The sequence below is a fragment of the Anopheles bellator genome, chromosome 2 (genome assembly GCF_943735745.2).
Source record: "Anopheles bellator chromosome 2, idAnoBellAS_SP24_06.2, whole genome shotgun sequence".
Lineage (NCBI taxonomy): Eukaryota > Metazoa > Arthropoda > Insecta > Diptera > Culicidae > Anopheles > Anopheles bellator.
Window position 1 is genome coordinate 1,752,067 of NC_071286.1, and position 11,062 is coordinate 1,763,128.

The following is an 11,062-nucleotide window of genomic DNA, read 5'->3' on the forward strand; positions in this document are numbered from 1 at the left end:
TCTAGCCAGTCACTTTAAAATTCATAAGAAGGATGAACCTCAATAATCTTCACTGTTTATTCAAGTTTGGGTTTGAATAAGATTTATTTATGTATGATTGCTGAATTAACTCAATAACATTAATTTTCTTCTGAACGTGGGGTCTGCATAAAATAAGAAATCTTTAAAATATCGAAAGAAAAAGCAGCGAAAAATGGTAGAGGTGTATGAAAATAGAGTTAAACTGAGGATCATCAAGAAACATTATCTGTTACTTGGTTTTTGATTTTCGTCCTAAGACATTAACTGCAGATTATGGTTTTATTATGCTGTTTATTATTCTGTTTATTATTTATTTGTTGCTGTTTATTACTGCCGATCGGCCCTGGCCTGTAATAAAGACTCCTGCCATCGCTGGGGGTTAAACGCCTTCGTCCACCAACTTTTCACACCCGCCGTTCTCGTATCGCTGTCGATGCATTTATGCCATATCGGTTGGTTCTGGCGACTTTTTTAAAAGGTCCGCTGACCTTTTGATAAATGGATTCAAAGCAAAAGTAGCCTAGACCTTTAACATACCATCCACCATCCCGCCATTACCGTGGATGATGATATCAAGGTTAACATCGTTGTCCAGACCGGCAAACCATTGAGAACAGAGACCATTCATAAAACTTGGGGTTTGTGAAAAAAACCCTTTCAATTTAACAGAATCAGCTACATTAGCAAAAAAGTAGGTGAGGACTCGGTAAACGTTTTGATGATTTCTCATTGCTCGAAATTATTATTTAAATATACACAAACTTGATACACCTTGTAACTGTTTTTAGTTTGAAAAGAGCGGCGGCTCTCTCACAAGCGCGCGAACTTGGCCCCCAGAAGCTGAATGGGTGCGCAAGAAAATATGGCTTTTCTCATGTATGAAAATATGGCTTTACAATGTCGCCAGCATAGGAGCCAGTGTTGCCTAAATGGTTTCAATTAAAGATGCTACTAAACCACCGAATATTGCGTTAGTCGATAATTTTCGATGAAGGAAGACGATTTGTGGGGTTGAAAAGTTTACAACGAATTCTCATTAGCAACGTTTCGTAAATCTTCCTTCAATGGAACGTATTTCGATTTCCCGCCGTGCTAGCTTGCCGATTAAGCCGTATGTTCTAATTTTCTTGCAAATTCGTAACCCCTCAAGCTGGACTGCATCGAACGAGTGGCAAGGCTTGGGTTTTATGTGAAAAAGCAATTGTGTTTGGCATTTGCGTTTCGTGAAACAGTTGAAAGCACGGACAATTGGTGCAATAAGTGCGTTTAAATTAAATTGTTTGAGGTAATTGTGGGCGTCCAATAGTTTAAAAAGCTTTCGACTATAAACGCGTCAGGTAGGTGTGATCGCAAAGTCGCGATGGGCTTGTCAGAGTGAGAAGCAGCACAAAATGGAACGCGCTTGTTTTTGACGGCGACCAACAACGCTCTAGGTTCAATAAAGAAAAGTGTAAATTTTACCCAAAAAAGAGACTCCTTTTTCATCGCTGTACGTTCTAATGTCTCGACTCAGCGCGGGCACTTATCGGAGCAAAAAAACCGGTAAATAATATACCGTGGATTCAGTTTAATCAAAGTAACCTTAGAGCAGGGTGAAGCTGTACGCTTGGCTTGAAAGCCGAAATGATATGCGATTGCTGTTCACCGGTGGCTTCGGGATAGCGACAGTAATTGATGCTCGGGATAGCGACAGTGCGTGCAAAAGATGGCATCAGGCTCCTAGAACGGTGAATCTTCGCGAATTCGCGCCCGCAAAAAGATCGCTAGACGCGGGAATGTGTGGCTTGTGCCGTGTGGTTCTTAGTGTTCTTGTTATTCTTCCCGGACGAAGGGATCGAAACGAAACGCTTGGGTTTTCATTATTTCCCGCTCTATGTGTTATTCGGATTGAAGCGATAGGCCGTTTTCGCTTGAACGTTGGCTAACTTTCCGTAACCTCACGCTTTGCAGACAACGCACAGCATTGCGGCGATATTTGTTTGTCGCCACCCGGCAGTACCGTTTCGATTGAACCAGAATTGATCCTCGAAGCCGAGTAGGATGGAACAGACCAACGACGGTGACGTGGTGTGTGGAGAACCTGCAGACGAAATCGTTTGTGAGACAGCACACTACGATACGGAAGACGGTGTTCCGGTGGCGATCGAAACGACAGAGGTGGGCACCACCGACGGGGATGCGGAACCGGTCTCACAAGGGGAAGCAGACAAACCACCTGATAATGGGGATGGCGATGAACCGGACCACTTTGAACCGATACTGCCTCCGGTGGACGAGAAGGGTGAAAGTCAAGAATCCGGAGCGAGCGAAAAGTATGATTCGGCCGTAGAGGAAATGGAAACGGATCCACGGGAAACCAATGGGGGCCAAGATGCGCCACCGCCGAACAACCGCCTGGCAGAAGAAACGACGAGGGAAGAAGAATCGGGTCCACGTCCGGGTCCGGGTCCGGTGGAGATCGAAGACAATGTCGGAGCGGACGACACTGTCCTCAATGCGTCCCACTTGCAGGACATCGAAATGAAGGACGTAGACGAAAGCCAGCTTAAGCTGGAAGATACCACGGATGGCGAACAGTCCTTCGACCAGGCCGGTGTTAGGGATCCGTTCGATCAGATTCGACAAGAGCGATCACCGAGTAACGGCGAAGCAGAACAAGCGATCGTTGATCGTGAAAAGAACGGACAAGGCAAGGGACAAACGGAAGACGATGGCGACAAGGAACGGGGTGACGCAAATGTAGCCGCAGCTGGTGATGGTGGACCACCAGAAGGGGACGCGAATGTTACCGGCGAGGCTAGGGGAAAGGAATCTCCGGAGGAGTCGGGTGGCCCCGGCGGTGGCGGAGGCGCCGGTGAACAGTTGGGTGATTTTTCGGCCGGCGTAGACGATTTGACGGGCGGTGAGAACGAAAATATATGCCTTCTGCCCGACGACGAGCGTATCGTGTCGGAGGAAGACAAACAGCGTGCCATCACCGAGGATGAGGCCGAGGACGAATCCTCGATGGGCAAGGAAGCGGAACAAGCGGTTGTAGCGCTAGACGAAACTGATCCAACCGCAGTGGACAGCAGCGCGAACGACGAAACAGTCCGGCCGGAGCCGATCGACGGACCGGAGCACCCGGTGTCCGAGCGGGATGATGAGGTACCGTCGAACGATTCGGTCACCGAGTCTACGGGGGATGACGCGTCGCCGCGCGAGAACCGAATCCGTGAGCTGCCCGTGGCGGCCGAGTCAGAAGTCTGTGTCCACTGCAAGACCCAGAAGGTCTGTGTTTACGCCTGCGTGATGACGACCAACGAAGGGCCGCCGGAGCCTACGGAGCAGTTTGTTTGCTCGTTTGACTGCGTGCAAAGCTTGCGCAACGAGTTCCCGGGGCGCTTCGAGCTGGTGCAGAAGCGCGTGGCCATCGTGCCCATCTTCGATTTCAGTGCCAAGTGTGAACGGTGCTCGCAGGAGAAGGTGTGCAAGTTTCGCTACCGATCGCAGGCCGATCCTTCGCCGGAGTGGCGGTATCTGTGCGACACCAAGTGTGTCGAGTATCTGACCACGATCAATGGCCAAAAGTACAGCGTGGTGCGGAAGAAGTACACGATCGAGGAGCGGTTACCGCCGTACCCGGATGGGCGCCGGTGCATCCAGTGCGGTGACCGGAAACCGTGCCAGTTCGGGTTCATGCAGGACGAGGACGAGCTGAGCGTGTGCAACGATTGCCTCAATCTGCTCATGACCGAGCACCCGGATCTGTATCGGCTGAAGCGGTGCGCGGTGCGCATCCGCGCGATGCCGAAGGCGGGCGCCACGAACGAGCAGCGGTCCGGGGCGCTCATCAAGTTTACCGCCCGCACCGAGGAGGAAGCCGAAGCGGCCCGCCTGAACCGCGACGCGTCGTTCGTCCGCCGGTGCTTCCACTGCCAGCTGGAGATGTCGCTCGACTCGGCCGAGCGGCTGCAGTGGGAAACGATGGACTTTTGCAACGCAAAGTGTCTGGCCCAGTACCAGAACACGAACGGGTCGCAGTGCACCCAGTGCCGTGGGGCCGTGTCCGTGGCCAGCCTCGGCAAGTACTGTGTGCGCTTCGGGTTCGACGTGTGCCAGTTCTGCTGTGCCGCGTGCTTGGACGTGTTCAAGAAGGGCCTCAAACCGTGCTCCTACTGTCAGGCCAATGTGGCCGATGGCACCGGCAGCTCCTACATTGTGACGCGCGTCGGAGATAAGGGCATCTTTCGTGACTTTTGCAGTGCGGCCTGCCACAACCTGTACCGCACGTCGATCGATCCGGCGCTCAAGCTGCAGGTGCGCGTGTGCTCGGTGTGCAACTATCAGAAGCAGGCGAGCGTCATCGTCCGGCTGGACGGCCGGGAGCACTACTTCTGCACCATGCCCTGCTTTTCCGCGTTCAAGTTCGTCAACAACGTCAACCCGGACGGGTGCGCCATGTGCAAGGACTATTTCGAGCGCACCGTCTCCACGGCGCGCACGATCTTCTCGCTGGACGGTGCGTCGGAGCCGCTGGCGTTTTGCTGCAAGATGTGCTTCAATCTGCACATCATCAAGAACCGACGGATCGTGTCGTGTTCCTGGTGCAAGGTGAAGAAGTACAACTTCGACATGCTGCAGCGGCCCGGCCTCCCGGCAATGCTCTGTTCGCTCAACTGTCTCTCCCTGTACGACGTGTCCATGAATGCGATAGCCAAAAAGGAAACACGCTGTGACCACTGTCTGGTGGTGAAAGCACCCCAGTACCACCTGACGATGAGCGACACGAGTTTGCGCAACTTTTGCACCTACCAGTGCGTCATGTCGTTTCAGAGTCAATTCAACAAAAGGCCACTAGTGCTCGGCGCGGGACAGGACAGCACGTCCCAGGCGAATCCCGTCCCAACCGGGCTGCCGAAGCGCGTTCGCAAGCCGACTGTTCCGGCTCCGGTGGCCCAGCCAGCGGGAGGCACTCCTCTTCCGGCACAGCAGCAAAAACAGGCGCAGCCGCAGCCGCAGCAGCAGCAAGTCCGAAACCAACCGGAGCAGCAGCAATACCGGGCAAATTCAGTGAGGCGTCCTACGAGAGCGGCCGCCGCCGCGAATTCCAATCTGCCCGTCATCTCTTCGGTTCACTCGCTAGCGGTTGCCAGTGGCCGTGGTACACGCTCGAAGGCGGCCAATCAGGGACCGGCAACCGTGTGTCACAACGATTGGCCGCGCGTGGCACTGGAACCGCTCACCAATCTGCCACCGTCGGGACGTCCGTTGGTTAGCAACTTTCTGTCGAGTACTCCGACTACCTCGGCGGATCCATCTCCGCTGGCCGTGGCCGTATCGGCCACGTCGACGTCGACACCGTCGGCAGTAGCAGCCACACAGCCACCAGCGGCCACTCGAACGGTGGAAACGCACACACAGATCGTAACGATTCCACCGACCCCGGTTCAGGTGGGCAATGTGGCCACCATGTGCGCGCCAATCCAGTCGTCGAAGGCGGTAAACTGCCGTCCGGTGCAGTGCAGTGTCGATAGCCAGACGGATGGGTGGTTGCAGCGCAAGATCGTCATCCCGATCCCGGTGCCGATCTATGTGCCGGTGCCGATGTTCATGTACTCGATGCCCACCCCGGTCCCGGTGCCGATTCCACTGCCCATCCCGGTGCCAGTCTTTATTCCGACCACTCGCAACTCGGCCAACGGCATCCTGAAGGAGATCCGGAAGATTCAGGACAAAATGCCCGCCGATCCGTACGAGGCCGAGCTGCTGATGATGGCCGAGATGGTGGCGGGCGACAAGAAGAAGGACGACACGGACTCGGAATCGGACGATGGTGCTGACGTTGGGGAGGCGGCGGCGGTGGTCGGGGATGTGCAAACGTCGCCATTCGTTGGCGCCATCGAAAACAATGCTTCGTTCAGCGAGGACCTGGTCCAGATGGCGCTCAAGATGGCCTCGAATGACTTCGTGGACCCAGCGGAAGATCTCGAGTCGGCCATGCATGCGACCACGATCTCGCAGCAGCAGCAGGAGCAGCAGCTGCAACAGCAGCAGCAGCAGCAGCAACAGCAGCACCATGCTTACGTGGACGGCTCTCACCTGCAACACCAGCAGCTGCTCCAGATCCAGGACCAACGCCAGCCCATGGTGCCAACGCTCGTCCAGCGCGGGCGCAAGCGAACCGCTTCCGCAGTCCCGGCGCGGCAGGCAGCGGCCAACAACAACAGCATCCAGCCGCAGCAGCAGATGGCCGATGGAACCAAGCGTATCAAGCGCGAGCAGCTGAAACAAGAACCGTCGCCGGAACCGGCAATGGCCGTGGTGCCACCGGCGGAGAAGCCGGACGCCAACATGTGTCTCAAGTACACGTTCGGGGTGAACGCATGGAAGCAGTGGGTGCTGACGAAGAACGCCGACCTCGAGAAGAGCTCCATCCGGCGGAAGCTGTTCAAATCCGACATCCTGCAGCTGACGGCCGACGAGCTCAACTACTCGCTGTGCCTGTTCGTGAAGGAGGTCCGCAAACCGAACGGCACCGAGTACGCTCCGGACACGATCTACTACCTAGTCCTGGGTACGAGCCACCGCGACGCTCCTCCTGCATTAACTCATAACACTTTCCCCTCCTAACGACTCCTTACTCTCCCATTGGCAGGAATTCAACAATATTTGTTCGAAAAGGGCCGCGTGGAGAACATATTCACCGATCCGTACTATGAGCGGTTTACCGATTGTTTGGACGAGGTGGCCAAAAAGTTCTCCGTCCTCTACAACGACTCGCGTGAGTGATTGGAGGCCGATGGTCCGCCCAAGCGTCATTCGCTCATCCGTTCGATCGTTCCATTCCAGAGTTTATCGTGACGCGCGTGGAAGAGGAACACCTGTGGGAGTGCAAACAGCTGGGTGCCCATTCGCCGCACGTGCTGCTCAGTACGCTGATGTTTTTCAACACCAAACACTTCAACTTGGTGGTAAGTATCTCGGGCGGAAGGAGGGTGTGAACGATCGCTGACGCTGGCCTTTTCTTACCCCCGGGCAGTCCGTGGAGGAGCACATGGAGCTCAGCTTTTCGCATATCATGAAGCACTGGAAGCGAAACCCGAATCAGGCTGGCCAGGGTGCGAAATCGCAAGCCCCGCGGAACGTGATGCTACGCTTCTATCCACCGCAGTCGTCACTTGGTAAGCGTTACGCCTTGGTACTTGGGTAGAACAGTGGCGCCCTAATGGTGGGTCGTTTCGCTCGTTTCCAGCAGCCAATACACGCAAGAAGAAGGTTTACGAGCAGCAGGAGAATGAGGACAATCCGCTCCGGTGCCCGGTGAAGCTGTACGAGTTTTATCTCTCCAAGTGGTAAGCGATGAGTGGGCGCAGCGACGATCGGATCGGACTTTCAATCCGTCCGCCTTTTTTTCTTGCAGCCCGGAAAGCGTCAAGACGCGCAACGATGTATTCTACCTGCAACCGGAGCGTTCCTGCGTGCCCGACTCACCCGTTTGGTACTCGACGCAAGCGCTCAGCAAGGAGTCGCTCTGCAAAATGCTGCACCGGGTGAAGATGGTGAAAGAGATCAACATCGCGCTGCTGACCAGCTAATGACCTAAACTCTAGAGAGAGAGAGAGAGAGAGAGAGAGAAAGCAACCGCCTTGTGCCAGTTCGTGCGAGGATCCTCGTTTTTTCGCCGTAATCATACACGCGCACAATCGGTCGGTCGGTCGGTGTTTCATCCAATGAAATCCGGCCAGCAATGGTCACCAATCCAGGTCTTCTCATAGCTGTATTCACCCGCAACGGCCTCTCGGGGGCCGCCGGCAGTGACATTTCGTTTGATACTATCATCATGATCCCTGTAAAATAAACAGTAGAGCCAACTCGGGCAGATGGGTTCCGGGATTCCGTTTCCGCATTACGGGAATTTTTTTATTAAAGTGAATTAAGACAGAGAAAGGGAGCAATAGAAAGTTTTGTACATATGCTATGGCGCGTATTTTAAGCTTTTTGCCGGAGGTCACGTCGGAAAGAGAGAGAGAGAGGGGGAATTCGTCTTCATGAACCCTGTTTAGAGCATATGGTGAAATAAACCAGAATTAGTTTCTAAAATGTGTGCGTCTGGTGTGTGGATTAACTTTATTGCTCGGCGTGGCGCGGATGCGACAGAACTACGCCAGTTTGGTCGGTTTCACGAAGATGCGCTTGCGTTTCATCTTCTTCTGTGCCAGCTCCTGCGAGTGAAGCGTGGAGTAGATTTCGGTAAAGATTTCCTTCTGTTCCTCCTCCGGTATCGAGCGGCGATACTCTTTCATCAGGTCGTACTTTTCCCACGGAGTCGCTAGCCGGGCCGCGTTCACCCGACGCCGCTCGTTCGTGTGTTCCTCCATGTTGGCCACCCCCCGCAGGTCGTGACGTTCCCAGCGCGCGTACCATGGGTGCGGTTTGAGCACCACCTTCACGTCGTTCACCGGCACCGGTGCCCCGTCGGGCAGTATTTCCGGCTCCATGTTGACGTCGAACGTGCTGTACTCGTCGAGCGCATCCCGCAGGTAGATCAGCTGGTCGTCCAGCCGTTTCTCGAGCCGCAGCACTTCGATCTTCTGCAGCGTCGGATCGTACAGATCGTAGCTGATCTCGATGCCCTGGTGGTCGATAACATTCCGCAGAATGAAGCGTGCCCGGAGGCCACACTTTTCGCGCAGTATGCAAATGCCAACGAAGCGGGCCGTCTTGGTTTCGGCGTGACGATCGGAGGACGTCACGGCGAGCACGGAGCCCACGTAAAACTCCGGTATATCGATGTTGGCCCGCCGGCTGAGCATGTCGCGCCGTTCAAGCTTTTCGCGCAACGAATTTCGCCACTCGAGCTTCGGGTCCGGCAGAAACTCCCGGTACACGTGTCGGTAGTTTGGCGGGATGATCGATTTTCGCTCCGCGGCGGCACCGGCTGTTGGCGATGGTTTGCTGTTCGTCGCTACCGGTGCCGCTGGCGCCGGTTTGGTTGAGTAACAACTGGCGACCGCGGTGCGTACGGGGTCTGCGAAGGAGCGTGTGTTAGCGAAGGGTGGGACAGTTTTTCGCCTGTGGCGGCGCCCTTACCTATCCTTCGGAATGTCCGCAACAGCAAAACGCCACGAGAGCCCTGGAAGCTTTTAATGCAATTCATTTTCGGCTATTTTCACCGAAAGCAGCACTAGCAATGTTTGGTTCCGGGCGGTTGACTGTCAAAACATCGCCCTTGACGCGAGTGGGCTGGCGTACGAGCCCAAGGTTCATATACAATGGAGGGTTGAAAGAGAATTTTCAAATCTCCAAAAGCGGTACTCGATTTCATGCGTTGCTCCAATGATGATTAAAAACAGAAAAATAAATATCAAACAATTTCTTTTATTGAAAATTGAGATTGGGTCAGGGTTCGAACTGAAGTTTTCTGGGTAGAAACCGATGGCGAGACGAGGCGGATAATCTACGGGGGAGACCCATTGTAGTTGGATTGAAAATAAGTAGAACTATTCATCATTAATTTGAGAAATACTATGCATTTAAGACCAGTATCACGGGGAAAGTTTTGCCCCAAGCGACGTTTCAATACAAAATAATGAAAAAAGTAAGATAATAGGAGGATAATAGGAAAAAAGGAAGTAATGATAAAAGTAAGTAATCGCGCTGTCGCGGCCCATCCAGAACTCTGCAGGGGAGCCCCTCCGGGACCATCTACGGTCAGAAGCTAATCCCACCTAGCCGAGTCCGAGAGCACGACTCTCAGATTGATTTCTGGCCCGTATGTGTTGAGGGACCATAGAGAAGCCTCACTAACGTGCATACAAGCCTCGTCCGTCTCCGGTGGGCTGGTCATGTCATGAGATCCGACGAAATGGATGAGTTTGATGGTGGTGTCAGAAGCGGTTTGCGCTCCGCCAGTACACTCGGCTCGTTGAATTCGCGTTCTTCGGTCAGATTCCCACTGCTCAGTTTCGTACCGCTCAGTCAACGCTGGGTTGACGTATTCGATGAGACTCGAAAATACTGATTCACGATGTTTTCCTTCCACTTCGATTTTTCGTACACTGGCGGACGTTAGTTTCGATTTTCCTCCAGTCAAAGAACCCGTTCCGCGTGTAATTGCTGGTCTGATGTCTACAAAAGGGTAAATGTTGGAATGATAAGACAATGTTGGCATGATAAGACGACCTTGCTTTTACTAATCATACCCGTGAATGATCTTGCGTAGCATTCTATGATTCTTGGATCACCAATCGTTCCCTGGCAGTTGCTGCGCCAATTGTCCTCATTCAATTCCAAGTCATCCAGCAGTTTGACAATGTACAATGTCTACCAGGTCCGTTGTTTCGAATACCGACACAACCCACGCCGTGTGGGTTGTGATCACACAAGTGAGATCAATGGCAGATTTGTTCCAACGTACGCGAAGGGTCTTGTTTCCTGCGCGAGCTGTCCTAAGTTAAAACGACGTGGCTCCTTGGGTAACTGGGTAACCGTATATCACTGCTATTTTTTTCTTTTTTTGAAAGATGTCTTATTTTATTCTTTACACAAACTCAAACTAGAATGAAGATTAATGAGATTAATCCTTTTCGTGAATCTTTGAGTGACGTACAAGATTACTTGATTTGTTGAACGCTTTGTCACATTCTTTACACTTGTATGGCCTATCGCCGGTATGAGAGCGGATATGTATCTTTAGGTGAGCTGACTGTGCGAATTTCAATGAACAATGAGGACACTGATACTGTAGGTCCTTATTGTGAATTTTCGAGTGTCCTACCAGATTACCTGATGAATAGAAGGCTTTGTCGCAGACTTTACATTGGTATGGCCTTGCGCCGGTGTGAGTGCGTATGTGTACGTTTAACCCTGATGAACTGGCAAACTTTGAAGCACAATGAGGGCACTGATGCTGTTGATCCTTATTGTGTATCTTTGAGTGTTCTGCCAGATTGCTCGATGTCCTAAACGCATTGTCACAGACTTTACACTGGTATGGCCTTTCACCAGTATGGGTGCGAATGTGGTTCTTTAGATTAGATAACCGCGCGAACCTTGATAA

At 53.0% G+C, this 11,062-nt stretch overlaps 2 protein-coding genes across 2 annotated transcripts; one reads left to right on the forward strand and one right to left on the reverse strand.

The window, feature by feature from the left end:
• Positions 1-2,061: 2,061 nt before the first annotated feature.
• On the forward strand, positions 2,062-8,376 carry LOC131211701 (zinc finger MYM-type protein 4). Its single transcript, XM_058205281.1, has 6 exons — positions 2,062-6,577; positions 6,659-6,784; positions 6,853-6,974; positions 7,043-7,184; positions 7,256-7,355; positions 7,424-8,376. Exons 1-6 carry the CDS (start codon positions 2,062-2,064, stop codon positions 7,596-7,598), a joined length of 5,181 nt encoding a protein of 1,726 aa, XP_058061264.1. The 3' UTR covers positions 7,599-8,376.
• LOC131212375 (large ribosomal subunit protein bL19m) lies at positions 7,889-9,216 on the reverse strand. The gene is made up of 2 exons (XM_058206217.1): positions 9,094-9,216; positions 7,889-9,031 (listed from the first exon to the last, which is right to left on the reverse strand). The coding sequence occupies exons 1-2, from the start codon at positions 9,158-9,160 to the stop codon at positions 8,163-8,165; spliced, it is 936 nt and encodes a 311-aa protein (XP_058062200.1). The 5' UTR covers positions 9,161-9,216; the 3' UTR covers positions 7,889-8,162.
• Between the last annotated feature and the right edge of the window lie 1,846 nt (positions 9,217-11,062).

Excerpts from the sequence above, each read along its gene's own strand:
- LOC131211701 (XM_058205281.1), top strand. The coding sequence starts at position 2,062 with ATGGAACAGACCAACGACGGTGACGTGGTGTGTGGAGAACCTGCAGAC. Across the intron at positions 6,578-6,658 it reads GATCTACTACCTAGTCCTGG|GAATTCAACAATATTTGTTC; the intron begins GTACGAGCCACC and ends TCCCATTGGCAG. Across the intron at positions 7,185-7,255 it reads TCCACCGCAGTCGTCACTTG|CAGCCAATACACGCAAGAAG; the intron begins GTAAGCGTTACG and ends GCTCGTTTCCAG.
- LOC131212375 (XM_058206217.1), bottom strand. The coding sequence starts at position 9,160 with ATGAATTGCATTAAAAGCTTCCAGGGCTCTCGTGGCGTTTTGCTGTTG. Across the intron at positions 9,032-9,093 it reads GCGGACATTCCGAAGGATAG|ACCCCGTACGCACCGCGGTC; the intron begins GTAAGGGCGCCG and ends GCTCCTTCGCAG.